This window comes from Callospermophilus lateralis, chromosome 6 (assembly GCF_048772815.1).
Source record: "Callospermophilus lateralis isolate mCalLat2 chromosome 6, mCalLat2.hap1, whole genome shotgun sequence".
Lineage (NCBI taxonomy): Eukaryota > Metazoa > Chordata > Mammalia > Rodentia > Sciuridae > Callospermophilus > Callospermophilus lateralis.
Window position 1 is genome coordinate 90,885,895 of NC_135310.1, and position 15,977 is coordinate 90,901,871.

Sequence of the window (15,977 nt, forward strand, 5' to 3'; positions counted from 1 at the left end):
GTCAGAGTTGAAATACAACACATTTCCCATAAACAAACATATTTTCTGCATATCTTTTCAAAAACATGTTAAATAATAGCATATCTAAGAAACTGTCTTCATCCTGTATCAGAAAAAAATCCTCCTTTTTAAATACCTGCTTGAAAAATAAATCTCTAAACACACACACACACACACACACACACACACACACACAAAATCACCTTTTCCCCCTGATCCTCATACTATGATTTTACCTTCTGGCATTACCTCGTCTAGCATGAGATTAGAGCATATCTTTTTTTAAAATTAATTTTTAGCTGATACATAGAAACATAAAAAACTGTACATATCTAGAGGTTAACAGACAGGAGTTTTTGGAGAAGACACTGAAAGCACAGAAAACCAAAACAAAAGTAGACAAATGGAATTGCATCAAACTAAAAAGCTCCTGCACATATTTTGATACATATTTTTCTTATCAGTTTTCTGGTATTTTCTGTACCTACTTATATAAAAGTCTTCAGTTTAATATAGTATTCAATGATAGCATGTTAAAAATCCTTCTTTTTCCACTTTTATTTATTTTTATTTTTGTTGGGGGTGGTAATAGGGATTGAATTCAGGGGCACTCGACCATTGAACCACATCCCCAGTCCTATTTTGTATTTTATTTAGACACAGGGTCTTACTAAGTTGCTTAGTGCCTTGCTTTTGCTGAGGCCTGCTTTGAACTCTCAATCCTCCTGCCTCAGCCTCCTAAGCCACTATTTTATTATTGTTCACTGAAAGTATGTTGAATTCCCCTTCTGCTCTCAGATAGTTAATACCAGCTAAAATCTATTCTTTTAATTTTGATTTTTTTTCACTGATATAGTACCTAAAAGATTTGTGAATGTTGCTGATGCTTATAGGGAAAATGGGCTAGTCACCTTCTGGGACTCTAGGCTTAGCAAGGCTCTGGTCTTAGGAAAAGCCTGGAGGTGCGATCATTCCTTGTGTATTATAAGACAAAGGAGGAAAATCCGTTGTGAAGATGGTAAAAAATAAATATAAACAGGTTGTATTTCACTCTTTACCCTTTCTTGATTGTTCCTAATATTATTTATACTATTTATATGCCACTTTACTGATTGCAGTAAAAGAAAACATGTAATTTGGCAAAGACAAAATTTACATTTTAAATTTGCTGAAATGTAAATATCTCCACACATTTGTTCTTTAATAATATATTATGAATAATACAGGACAATAGTCCCTTAACCAAGTTTTTAATTCTGTGGTTTTAGTTACTTGAGGTTAACTGTGATCTAAAAATATTAAATAAAAATTTCCATAAATAAATACTTCTTAACATTTAACTTTTTTGGAGTATATTGTTATAGTTGTTCAATTTTATTATTGTTATTGTTGCTGATTGTTTGCTTATAATTCATAATTAAACTTTATCACAGGTATTTATGCTAGGAAAAGCATAGTATGTATCAGATTCAGTACTATCCCTGGTTTCAGGCATCCACTGGGGGTCTTGAAATATATTTCTCATAGATAATGAGAGACTACCATATTACAGTATTCAATTAACTGTGAATTAAGGTTTGCTGAGATGCTACAAAGTATAAATTTAGAAATCTGCCCATTTCTATGTTATCTGGGAATAGTCCTACAGGGCAATGATTGACCATTTCCCAAGAGGTCTTGTAAGACAGTTTGAATTACTTTACTAGAGTCCAAGGTCTGGCCTTTGAGATTGATTTTCAGAAATCAGATTTTTGACAACAGATAAAAAACAAATCAGTTTTTCAGTGGCATGCCCTTCCCCCCATAACTCTAGTCCCTTAGCCTTTCTTGCTATTTCTCCCATATGCTGAGCACTCCTCAGCCTCCAGGACTTGGTGCTGCTTTTGGGGTATTCATATGTCTTACTCTCTCACAGCCTTCATGTCTCTGGTAAAATGTCCCCACATGAGGGCAGCCTTCCCTGACCACTATTTATAATACTCTATATAATAAAATAACTCCCCCTCCCCCACATCATGTAGGATTGACAACATAGCAAATAAAACACATATTCCCAATCAAACTTTGAATCTTGGTTATATAACAAACATTTTTCATGAAAGAATGCACCATGCAGTCCTTAGAACATACTCATACTTACATTCGTTGTTTACCTAAACTTCAAGTTTATTTTGGTTTCCTGTGTTTTATCTGGCAACTCTACTTGCTTGCCTACACTGTAAGATTAGATATGATGTTAGCTTAGACTAAAGAAAGGATAGTAAAGATGAGAAAAAGCAGGAAGGACCTAAGATACCACACTTAACAAGACATGATAATGGCTTAAATATAGGAAAGAAGGAGAGTTGTCTTGCTTGGCTGGATAAAGGTTTAGTTTATTGAAATGAATCATTGAGAGAAATTAATAGCAGATGTGGTGAAGAGCAAATCAGTCAATGATGGAAGAGAGGAGAGTTAAAATGTTAAGCTTGGGATGCCATTAAGAAATTCAAATGGTGGTCTGGGATTGTCGCTCAGTGGTAGAGTGCTCGCCTAGCATGTGTGAAGAAGCACTGGATTTGATCCTCAACACCACATAAAAATAAATAAATTAAATTAAAAAATAAAAGTGTTGTGTCCATCTAAAACTAAAAAAAAATTTAAAAAGAAATTCAAATGGTGAAGTTATTGAATAGATGTTTAGAAATAGGGTATAAGATTACATAAAACAAACTTCTGCACATATTTCTGTGATCAACAGAATAAAAAGGCAATCTTCAGAATAGCAGAAAATATTTGCAAACTACTCAACTGACAAGAAATTAATATCTGAGGAACTCAAAAACCTCAAAAGTAGAAAAGACCCCAGATAATTTTATTTAAAAATAGGCAAGTGATCTAAATTTTTCAAAAGAAACTATACATTCAACATATTTAGCAATCAGAGAAATGGAAATCAAAATTGCACTGAGATTTTATCTTACTCCAGTTACAATGGCAGTCACCAAGAATGCAGATCATAATAAATGCTGGCAAGGATGTGTAGAAAAAGGAACACTTAAACACTGTTGGTGGGATTATAAATTAGTTCAACCACCATGTAAATTAGTATGGAGGTTTCTCAAAAGACTAGAAATGGAACAAACATATGATCAGCAATACCAGCTTCAGAATTTATTCAAAAGAATTAAAGACAGCATACTATAGCGATAAACTCATAGCCATGTTTATAGCAGTACAATTCACAATAGACAAATTATGCAAACAGTCTAGATATGTGTCCATTAACAAATGAAAGGATTGAAAATGTGATAGATATACACAAAGGAGTTTTATTTAGCCATAAAAAAGAATAAAATTATGTCATTTGGGAAAATGAATGGAACTTGAGAGCATTATGTTAAGTGAAATAAGACAAACTCTGAAAGTCAAGGGTGATGTGTTTTCTCTCATATGTGGATGCTAGGGAGAAAAAAAATGAAATAAAAAGGGAGGGGTCTCATGAAAATAGATGGGAGACCAGTAGAATAGTGGAAGGGGACTGGGGTAAGGGAGATGAGGGATAGGGAAGATACCAGGGAATTAAATTTATCAAATTATGTTATTTGCATGTATGAATATGTAGCAATCAATCCCAATATTAAGTATAATTTTAATGCACCAATGAAAAATCCCAAATACAGTAAGCACACACAAAAGAAGACATAAAATGACAAACAAGTATATGAAAAAATGTTCAACACTGCTAATCAACAGAAATGCAAATCAAAAACCATAAAGAAAAATCAACTCACCCCGGTTACATGGCTATCACCAAATACACACACACACACACACACACACACACACACACACACACAAAAATATCAGAGAAAGGAAATACACTGTTGTTAGGGATGTTAGTACAGCCTTTATGGAAAACAGAATGGAGGTTCCTCAAAAAACTGAGAATAGAACTACTACATGATCCAACTTTTGTAAAACTAGTTATATAGCCAAAGGAAATTGAATAATCACATAAAGAGATACTTGAGTCAGTTGAAATGGTACACACCTGTAATCTCAACTACTCAGGAGGATGAGGCAGGAGGACTGCAAGTTTGAAGCCAGCCTAGGCAACTTAGTGAGACCCTGTCTCAAAATAAAATGAATAAAGTGCTGGGGATGAAGCTCAGTAGTAGAGTTTTACTAGTATTCATGAGGCTTTAGGTTCAATCCCTAGTATGGTAATAGTAATAATAAAAATAATAATAGAGATATCTGTACTCCCATGTGAACTGTAGCACTATTCACTACCCAAGATATGGAATCAATCAAATAGTCCATTGACAGATGAATGCATAAAGAAAATGTGGTATAATTATAAAGATGTAATCTTATTCAGCCATAAAGAAGCATGAAATCCTATCATTGGTGGCAACATGGAGGAACTGGAGTACACTGTGTTAAGTGAAATAAGCCAGGCACAGAAAAACAAGTACTGAATGTTTATGCTCATATGTTAAAGCTTAAAAAAATTGTTTTCATTGAAGTGGTCACTGGAGGCTATGAAGGGCAAGGGGCAGAAAATAAGGGAAAGTTGAATAATGGATACCAAAATATTATTAAATAGGAGGAACAAGTTCTAATGTTTTACAGCACAGTAGGGTGAGTATAGTTGAAAAATTTTTATAAATTTTATAAGATGTTAGAAAGTAGGCATTCAAAGATTTGCAATGGAAATAAACTGTTAATGTTTAAGGATATAGAAACACCAGTTACCTAATTTGATCATTACAGACAGTACATTATCAAGTTACCACACCATACCTCATAAATATGTACAAATATTATATGTCAATTCAAAATTCTTTATCAAAAAGACAGAAAGAGAGAAATAAGGGAATGGAACTCAAAAGAGAGATCCAGGCTATGAAGTAAATTTGGGAATGACTGACATATAGGTAACATTTAAAGACATGGGCATGGGTTAGATCCTGCAGAGTATAAGACAAGAAGAGAACAGGGGTGAGCATTATCCCCTGCACAATCACAACAGCTATCTCCTCTTGTCAATATGCATAGGAATGAATACACATAATACATGTGGAATGAGTATACCTGTAAAATCCCAATAAAATCTGCCTCATTGCATAGAAATTTTATTTATCGATCTTCTCTAACCGACACCAAAGAAAATTGTCTTCTTTGCCTATTGGTGACAAAAATCATGACTACACTTGGGGAAGGTAAAAAGCAACATTTATCACAGATAGAACTGATTTGTCTGTTTGCTTTTCATATATGGAGACACAACAGCCATTAGATGTTTTTCATGCTCTCAAAGGCTAAAACAGACTTGTTGGAGACTGGGAACACAGGCTCCTTCATTTCATTGTCACCGGTCGCCTTCTGCCCCCCTGCGCACTTGATACTTTGCTAATAGGTCTGATAGAGCAATTTCTAATATCCTCGGTTGGGAGAAAAACTGGTTAATAAAAATAAGCTAAGGGCATTGATCTAGAATATAACAAGGACAATATGAAAAAGGGACCAAAAAAGAAAAAAATGGAAACACAGCTACCTTATCACAAAAACTGCCAAAAGTACCTTACTGCTTATCTTTGATCCAAAACTGTTTCTTCAAAGGAGTTGAAGAAACCTGGTTAGGATCTATCTTATTTATCTAATTATTGTGAAGCTTTCCTCAACTTTCCAAATTTAGAAATTGTAAAGGACATTTGTTAACATTAGGAGTTCCACTTGGTGCCATACTGAACACTAGAGGATTTCTTAAAAATGCAACATTCTTTATAAGATAGCAATGTTTTTGCTCTCAGTTTAAGATTAAGGTATTTCTCAATCAGTAAAAGCTATGTTTCATAAAAGTATTTTTTCTTGTAATTAATAGGAAACTAGCTTAATAGAATTTCTGTTTGTGGCTTTGGTCCCACGTTTATAATAATTTATCTTGACATTTTATGTGAAATTTTAAATTAAAACTTTATTATTTATGTGGCATTCTGTCATCTTTAGCCTGTTTTCTTTTTTTACTCTGGTTTTCTGTTTTGTTTTGTTTTTCCTTATCACTTCTATACATAAATTAATGATTACGCCTAAGAACAAATTAAGGAAAATAGAAGAAACTAAGCATTTGATACATAGGTTTCAATCACAGAATAAACAGTTTAATGCAACTGATTGAAGCAAATGTTAAGATTATCTAGCATTGAATACATTTAATACATGTCTTTACCCCCATCTTCCTTTCACAGCTAACTGAGCTGAAACTATCACATTCAAGTTAAAGCTCACTGGCAATATGACAACATACAAATACGACTTTTCCTATAACATCACCATAATAGTAAAATTGATAAATGAAGATGAAATGACTAAATTCTTAATACATTTGAGTTTCTAAAATCTGTTTTTGAATCTCCCATTAATCTTGAATTCTGTCCCACCTTGGACAATATTCCAAGTAATCATTAAACATCCTATATAGAACTAACGTAGAGCAATGAAAAGACTCAATTTATCCTTCATATATTTAGATTTAACAGTAAACTGTTGACAACTTCACAGACTCCAGAGCTGAAACCCTAGCCTTCCTCTCAGGTTTGTTATATTTTATTTTTAGATGTAATCACTTCCCTCCGGTAAATGGTTAGTGACCACACGCACAGGTCTGCACATGAGGAAACTAAAACAGGAACCTTGCATCGTGAATCAGATACACAAGACACAAGACACAAGAAGAGGCCTCTGCCAGGCTCAGCCTGTCTTATTCTTCAATAATCCCTTTGACGGTACTGTACTGGCATTTTCAGTTAAGGCAAATGATTCTAGAAATGAAGCAATTTCCATGGCACGTTCAACATTCATTGCTTCATGAATATCTTCTACCAAATGGCCTGGTAAAAACTGACTTAAGTTTTTTCTTTATTAATTTCCTTTAGTGATACATGTTCTATGAATCTTGTTAGAATTCAGATTAATTTTGAATTCAGGTTCTTAGGAAAATCTTTTGAATATATTAATTAAGTAAATTGGACCAGAATATATGCATTTTGGTAAACCTATCTACAATATAACTTGATTAAAGAATTGAGATACTATAGCAAAAGCAAAACATTCAGGGGTATCCCAAAATAGTGAAGTCAGGCTACATAAGATGACTAGGTTCTAGAGATATGCTGTAAACATTGTGCTTATGATCTATAATACTATTTTGTACATTAAAAGTCTGTTCCAAAATCATATTGTAGACATCATGTTAAGCGTTCTTCCTACATTAAAAAATAAGACTTACTAAAGGCAAAAAAATTAAAATAACAAAAGATAAAATGAAATGCAAGATAAAAGGAACCTGGCTGCATAAAATACAAGATCATCAACTAAGAAGAGAAGAAAAAAGAAAAATGAAATTTCAGTACATTTTTTCAAAGGCAAGTGTTTTCCCTAGAAATCATGCATTAAATTCACCTAGGGAACTTATTAAAGACATAAATTACCAAATCCTACCCTACCTGAACCTGCACAAAGGGAATCTATGAATAGAACTCAGGAGTCAATATTTTTGGCGATTCTTGCTTGATCTAGAACAATTTATGTAGACCTTTCAAATCACTGTTATCATCAAGAAACTTCATCACAAACTAGCATGTGTTCAAAAAACTGTCCTGTCAACAAAAGAACCATTATCCTTTCTAACTAAAATCCTACCCTCCTTGATTAAATTGCAAAGCACCTTACTTAGTGTTCGTTAAAGACACGTAAATTTATAAGAGCAGTAATATTGTCAGAATATACTACCAGTCCTATATATCTTTTTTGTTTTTCTTTTTGAGCATGGCTATAGTTGCTATGAGTCGCTTCTCATTTATTTCTCACTGAAGAAAGAATTTTCCCCCAAGATTATATGACAGCCTGTGATATCATTTAATATATAGTAATATAATATCCAAACTCTCACGTGGACTATTTTAGGAAACGTACCTCTGCTAAATTAATGAAACATCATGAGGACTTCCATAAAACCCTGAAAAATTAGATTTGTTATATCTTTACAAGTGGTTGTTTTTATTTTATGTGTGCCTTAAACTCAAAAGTCTCTATTAAAGTTACTTTATTCCTGTTTAGCAAAAATTATTGAAGAAATATTGAAAAGAATAAATACAGTAAGACTCAGGGCACATCACCACATGTGTTCATCATAAAAAAACATGCTGTGTGATCCTTTGCATGGAAGGAGGGGCTATGTTTCTCTTTCCTTAGTAAACTCCAATGTGTCTGATTCTACTTTGTAATATGAAGTACATCTAGCACAGTAATTTATATGTACTCAATGTTCAAGAAAAGTCTTCCAAATTAGACAGAGATAGAAGTAAATGTTTCAATGTTTCAAATTGCTTTCTAAGCCCTTTGGAAATATTTTATGAGAAGACCCATAAATTTAACAATTGCAAATAAATATTGTCTATTTATTTCAAAAGATACTCTGAAGATCTGTCAACTTTTGTTTTCCTCCTCTGAGATACTATAAAATTGACATGTAATTAAACTACATCTTGTTTTAAATTTCCTATTCTATTTTTATATTCCCCAATTGAGATTAGAACATGTTCTCTTTAATCCTAATTAGTGATGAGTTTCTGTACTTGTAACTTGAAATAGTAACTCTTAAAGGGAAAAAGGAGAGACATTATCATATCTATGCCCATACAGACATACATGCATATATTTATATCTGTAAATATCAGTGAGAGAGAGGAAAGGTTAGTTCTATGCACAATTTGCATATTTAAAAATGAGATAATGAGAATTATGTGAAGGACAATGGTGGAAAACAAAAAATTTGTATTTATTGTATACTAGTAGATCTAATCTATAGCTGCTTTAACCTTAACAAATTTGTTTTAATGATTTTTTAAATGGTTGAAGGACTATAAATAACATTTGGCAATTGGGCAAAGAGATCGCTTGGATACCTGGCTTGTCCCTAACCGTCACGGAAGTAGAAGCAGGAAGCAGGAACACTGCCACCCAAGGCCAAAGCTTCCAAGAGCCATTGCGCCTCATTGTGTCTTGAAACCATGTGAACAAGTGGCCACAGTTCTGCAATGAAAAAAAATTTTTTAAGTTGAGTTTATTGTATTATGCTTCATCATATCCAGAAAATCAACATCGCCAAAGAGAAAATAGATTTTTACAGTGTATATAATTATACAAGAGCATGTATAAATATATATGTAATTATATATATCAATACATACCTAATCTCTAATGAAAGAGCTTGGAAAATATTTTCAAGTTAGTTTGTAGTTACATATCAATTTGATACAAATTCTCTTCTTTAAAAAGGTTTTTTAATTTACATCACTTACAATGATTTATATTTTTGTTATTTTAAAAAATTATATAAAATGCACATAAATTTATATTCTTAGCCATTTTTAATTCAGTGGAATTAAGTACATTCACATTGCTCTGTAACCATCACTATCATCCATCTCTGTAACTCTTTTCCTCTTAACAAAACTAAAACTCTATATCAATTAAATGACAGTTTCTCATTCCCCTCTTCCTGCTATCATTCTTTCTGCCTCTATGAATTTGACTGTTCTAGGTACCTCATATAAAGAGAATCATGCAGTCTTTGTCTTTTTGTGACTTTATTTCATTCAGTATACTGTTCTAAAAATTCATCCATGTTGTAGTATGTGTCAGATTTTCTTCTTTCTTTTTTTGTAGGCAGTGATACTCTGTTTTATGCGAATACAACACATTATTTATCCATTAGCCATTGGACATTTGGGTTGTTCACATCTTTAAGTGTGAATTATCTGCTGTGAACATGAAAGTAAAAATTTGTGTTTGAGTCCCTACTTTCAATTCTTTGGGCTATGTACCCAGATGTGAAATTGCTCAATCACATGGTAATTCTTTTTTAAATTTTCTGTGGAATCACCATTCTATTTTACATTACAGCTGATAATTTTATATTCCCCCCAACAATGTACAAGGGTTACCGTTTCTCCATAACCCTTCCTTCTTTTTGACAGATACTGTATTAGTGGGTTTAAGATGTACTAGTGGCTTTTATTTACATCTCCCTATTGTTAATGATGTTCAACATCTTTTTGGTCATTTGTATATCTTCCTTGGAAAAATGTCTAATCAAATCCTTTCCCTATTTTTTTAATCCAGTTATTTATTTGTGGTTAAGTTGAAGTTGATCTTACATATTCTGGGTTTTAACCATTAAAATTTTATGATTTGTAAATATTTTCTCCCATTCTGTGGGTTTCCTTTTCACTCTGTTGTTTGTGTCCCTTGATATACAGAGATGTTATTTTGATATAGTTCATTTGCTTTTCTCTTATTGCCTATCCTTTGGTGTCATATAAATGATTCACATTTTAAATATATTACTATTATTTATAATTCTTTTTTTCTTCTGAATATTAGTTTTACATATTTTGGCTTAATTGAAACTGTACTTTCTATAAACAATTATATTGTCAACTAGGTTGAATAATTACTACTAGAGTGACTACTGTACATGTGAAAAGTATTCTTTCACTCCATTTATAGAGAAAAATGGATATATGTAATGCCTACTTTGCCTGAGCCTGCCATTGACATCATATTTAACATTAATGCGTTGTGATCAAGCACAGTAACACGTGCCTGCAACCCCAGTGATTCAGAAAGCAGGATGATCTCAGTAACTTAGGGAAACTCTCCAAAACTTAGCTAGACCCTGTCTCAAAATTTAAAAAAAAAAATAAGTAAAAGGATAGGATGTAGCTTAGTTGCAAAGCACCCCTGGGTTCAATCACGAGTTAAAATAATAATGTGTTATATCCTAAATAGTCTTTCTGAATTACATTCCTACTCTAAAAGTATTACAATAAAAGATTTAGTAAATAAAATCCCTCTAGTGGAAAATGGAAATAAATGGCAATTACAATATAATGACTCCCTCAGTGTATTTGACAATTGCGGTATTACTATAATAGCCATTCAAGAGTTCTAAATATGCAAATAAATGTTATTCTACTTATTTGCCATCATTCAAAATTTAATGAAGAATAAAATATAAAAGAATTCATCATACCAATGTCTAAATTCTGTTAATAGACTCTCTCTATAAAAAAAACAACAACAAAGCCACCATTTTTTATGTATTCTACATGTGCCAAATGCCCTAGGATCAGCATTTTAAAATTAATTCAGGATTTTAGATATTTATGGATGAAAAGCTAGAAGCAGCAGCAATTGGAATATTAAAACTGTGGTTCTAAATATCAAACAGCTGGTTTTATCCTTTTTCTCTTTAATTTCCTCATCTAGACATAGTCCCAATCCTCATATGACTTTGCAAACTTACCTTATTATTTCATGTCAGTTAGTAACTGTTAAAAAATAATTCTATTTCAAATAAATGAGCTATCAAATAGTGATTTAATTTTCAGAGAGACCTGTGTCATGTTTTTAACTGAAGTGATTTCTATTGGTCAATAAATTAGCAATAAAACATAGTGGTTAAAAACTCATGATTTCAGCTGGGAATGGTGGCCTACTTATGTAATCACAGTGATCTGGGACACAGAAGTAAGAGTATCACAAGTTCAAGGCCTGTTTCAAAATTTAAAATATGAAAAGGGCTGGGAACCTAGCTCAGTATAGAGTACCACTGCCACTGAGTCAATTCCCAGTAATGCACATACACCAACACACAAACGCAAAATCGTGGTTTCATGTTTGGGTTCTGCCATTTCTGAGTAATAATTCTGAGTGAGTTATAGAACTTTTCTAAGTCTAAATTTATTTGTCTGCAACTGGAGTACAACGAGTAAGTCATGTAATGTACGGAAATTGAACAAACTAAGTGTTCTAAAGTTACCGCAATTACAATTGTTTTCTACACATACTAATAAACATTCAGTTGAAATTTGCAGTTAAACTTGTCTCTTCAGATTAAAGTTGATTTAATATTTTAAAAATAGAGAAGTACCAAAGCATCGTAGAAATTTATGTTCATTGAAGCTTTGGTTCCTATTACAACACCCAAGAACCAGAGAGCTATAAAGCTGTAGCATGCAAATTCAATTTTGACCTCTCCAATTTTTTTGAGCCACTTAGCTTCAAATTTATCCAGAGTGTTTGAAGTATAAGATTTTATGGTTCATTGACCATATTTTCTAGTTACTAGAGAATTTCCATTTCACCATTCCATTGACATGTCTCTCACTGGTTCAACAAGAACTTGATAGGAAAATCCTTCCTTCTCTCTTACAACTCAATTATTAGAATCTTTCCAATACCTGACCATTCCCTCCAGCAAGCCCTTGCTCCTAATGGGCTCCCTTACCTCATAATGTCTGGAATTCCCTTCTAAATTCCCTTCTCAGACCTTGTTTTCTATCTGATTACTTAATATTGGATCTGTGGGCTCTTCTTTTCTCTCTCTTTATAATATCTCTCTAGGCAACTCACCTTTCTTTTGATGTTAAATGGTATTTGTAAGATGATGAATCTAAAATGCACATCTCTAGTCTAGACCTCTTCTGTAAAGTCCAAACTATGTATCCAGCTGCTGCCTATTCAATAGTCCCTTTTAGGATGCCCCATGGATTTCCATAACCTAATAATTCAGGTTATACTGTTGATTCCCAATCACAACTTGCTCCTTTCGTGTTCTTTATAATATCAATAATTACAATTCATTAAAATGCTCAAATCAGAACCCAAGCATCACATTGATTTTTCTTTTTTCCTTATCTCCATCTCTCACATTAAAACCAACAAGTCAAGTCAGCATAACCCCAAACACATCTTAAATCCATCCATTGCTTGCATTTCCTCTGCTACCACCCTAGTTTAGATCAGATTGGTCTGTACCCCTCAAAACCTTCCTAACTGGTTCCCCCCAACATTATTGACTGTTGACCAAATTCATTTTTTACATACCAATGAACTTTTCTTAAAGTGAAAGTTGGATCATGTCATTCCGTGCTTCCAACTCTGTAATGGTTTCCCATTGCACAGTGAATGTGATTTGAAAACCTTTCTATGACCCAGAAGCCCTGAATAATTAGACTCCTACCTACCTCTCCAGCATCTTGTGATAACATTCTCTTCTCTGATATCAGTTCCTCAAATCTTCAGGCTCTTTTCAACCTCAAGGTTATTGTGAATGCTATTTCCTCACCATGGAACATTTGGATCCTATTCATCCTTCATTTTTCAATTTAAATGTTACCAAATGGAAGAGCCAATCCTTAACTGACCAAGAAATGTCTTTGCCTCATTATTCCCTAGTTCACAGTTTATTTTGTCTATGTATACATGTTTATTGTCTCCATTTTACTTAAAGCTCTATCAGAACAGGGAGTGTCTGTCTTAAGCATTACTGTATTCTGGTGGCTTAGCATAGTAACTGGAAGAATGGAGACTCAATGGATATTTGTCGAATTTTAAAAAGTAAGAGACTGTCAATTTATAAATGTTGAGATACAGTAAAATAAGCTTATTCTTGAAACTATAATAATAATATTATAATATTTTTTTTGTAATTCTTAAGGTACTTCAAGGTCTTATATTATTTCAAGGGTCATTATCATGAGTATTTCTTCTCTTTGTGTATTTCTAAAATGTGTTTACTATTTGAGGTTTCTGTTGTTCAAACGTTAATTAGATGAAAATATAGTCCACTCAGATAAGGACTTTTGAAAAACTTTCATTAAGGTATAAAAATAAATCTTCACATACACTTAAAGATACATTTTCCAGATCTTCATCTCCTGCTGGAGATTATTTTCAGGGTTGATCCCAAGAAAATTATTAAGAAAAAAACTTTCCTTGGGGTCTTTCTGAACTTCATTTCCTGTTCCTTCTGCCCCTAGACACTGCTGCTCTCAGGCTGTTGTTGGTTGCCCCAGATGCACGTCTGGGTGCCCTCCTTGGGTTTCTCAGATCTTGGCTTTGTCCACACACTTCCTCATGAATATTTGCCATATTTCTACCCTGTTGCCTCAGATCCCAATACATGATTGTCAAGATAGTTTTCTTAATGGATCCAAGCCAATGGTACCATTTGTGTGTTGCTCTTCCCAAATAAAGTTAAACCTGAACACAATCTTCAGTGCTTTCCCAGTGGAGAATAATATGGAACCTGGAGATAATAAATGTGAATGTTGAGGTTTCCTAAGGCTGTCAAATGACTTTTTGCTAAACTTGTACAAAATTGTTTCACAACGCTTTTTGAAGAATGATATGGAGAATATTGATCTCATATGGTCTCATTTTCGAAAGTAGAGTTTCTTTTATATGTGACATTTTATTTTAATAGTTATAATGATTTGAGAGGCAGGGATACCTGCACCCAACATTAGCAGGGGACAGGAGAAGAGGTCCACATACCATATATCTAAATATTTGAAAGTTATAAATAAAGCTATCACATTGATAAAAAAAAAATATTCTTTCTTCTTTTACAACACAAATCCCTCATGAAATCCTAAAAGCACAGATCAAGCTTAGAATCTGTTTGCTGGCCTCTCTCCTGGAACAAAACTCATTCCTTATTTTTCTTCCATCTGAAGCATGCAGAGTCTCACTGACATGTGTGAACCAGCCAATAAGTCTGTTTACAAAACCTGCAATAATCACAATCTTGGCCTTCCTTTGGGTTTAGGCATGTTCATAACAGTAGCTTGATCTGTCCCTGGGATTATGGACTCAGAAGAGAGGTCTTCCCGGCCATTGAGGAAGCTGAGCCTCATTTAGTCAAGGAATTTCAGGGTGGTAGGTACCTACATCCTGATCTAGGCTTTGGGTAGTAGCTCTATAGACTCCTAACCCTGAGTGCAGGTACACATCCAGAGAAAGGCCAAATCACATTAAAGTCTTCTAAAATGCAAGACACAGAGCATAGACTCTCTTTGCCAGAACTAAGGGGTCCTGCTGAAGCTAGATGTCAGGTCCCGGTCTACTGATAGAAAACACTAAAGCACACTGAGGGATCCCAAGCTTGGATTCAAGTTCTAGTTTGTTGGACTAAAAATCAATTGCTGTTATATCATAATGTTTATATCAGGATATGGACAAACCTATCACACCCCCGCTAATACTTCCTCTTAAATATTAGCTATTCTCTATCAAGATCCTGCAGAACCCAGAGAGCTCCTTCCCAGTTTTACAAAGTGCCCTAGTCATAGCTGTGATCATGCTCAGCACTGACAGTCGTTAAGGCAATGATCAAAATTAGTAATATTTGAATCAGGATTCAAATATTTTAAAAACATTCTGTATTCATCTATGTTTGTGTACCTAAAAAGCAGAAAGGACAGAAAGGAACAATAGGAAATCTTAATCTTTCATTTCATTAATAGATGATGTTCCTACTATGTGTCAGTCACTGGGGATAGAGTAGTGAGTCAATTAGAAGTTCCTGCTGTCACTCTGGTTAGGGAAACAAAAAGTTATATTTAATATAACAAACTCTTATATTATCTTTAAGAGATATAATAGAAAAGACACAAAGCAGAATATATAGACAGAATGATGGAATGACAGGCTTTCTAGATAAAATGGCCATCTCAGTAAGCACTTGAGTAAACCAAATGAAATCTACCTTTGAAACATGAATAATTTCACTGTTATTCCACTTAACATTTTTTTAATGTTCATCCTGCATCTTTGAAATTTTGTATTAGTTAAAGAGTCAGAGGATTAGAGCCTGAAAGAGCACTATAGTTTGCAAAATAGAAAATAACAAGAAGACAAATGTAAGAAAAGAAGGAGAAAATGGGAAAAAAAAGAATGCTGACTCTTTTTATCTAGGCTATAAACACAACATTTCAACCTTGAAAATGTTGCTAAATGACTGAAAGAATACATGTGTTCAGAGTATTCTTTCTAAAGAGAAATACTATATAATTGAGTATGGGCTCAATTTTTAAATCAAACCTTTTTGACTATTCTGAAGTGTGCCTATACATAACTCC

At 33.3% G+C, this 15,977-nt stretch overlaps 1 protein-coding gene across 1 annotated transcript in view; it reads right to left on the reverse strand.

Moving 5' to 3' along the window:
• Col19a1 (collagen type XIX alpha 1 chain) overlaps positions 1 to 9,042 on the reverse strand; it is a 296,753-nt gene extending 287,711 nt beyond the window's left edge. Inside the window, exon 1 of the mRNA XM_076860052.2 lies at positions 8,952 to 9,042. Coding sequence (XP_076716167.2) covers positions 8,952 to 9,042 — 91 coding nt within the window. The remainder of the gene's footprint in view (positions 1 to 8,951) is intronic.
• Positions 9,043 to 15,977: the final 6,935 nt, after the last annotated feature.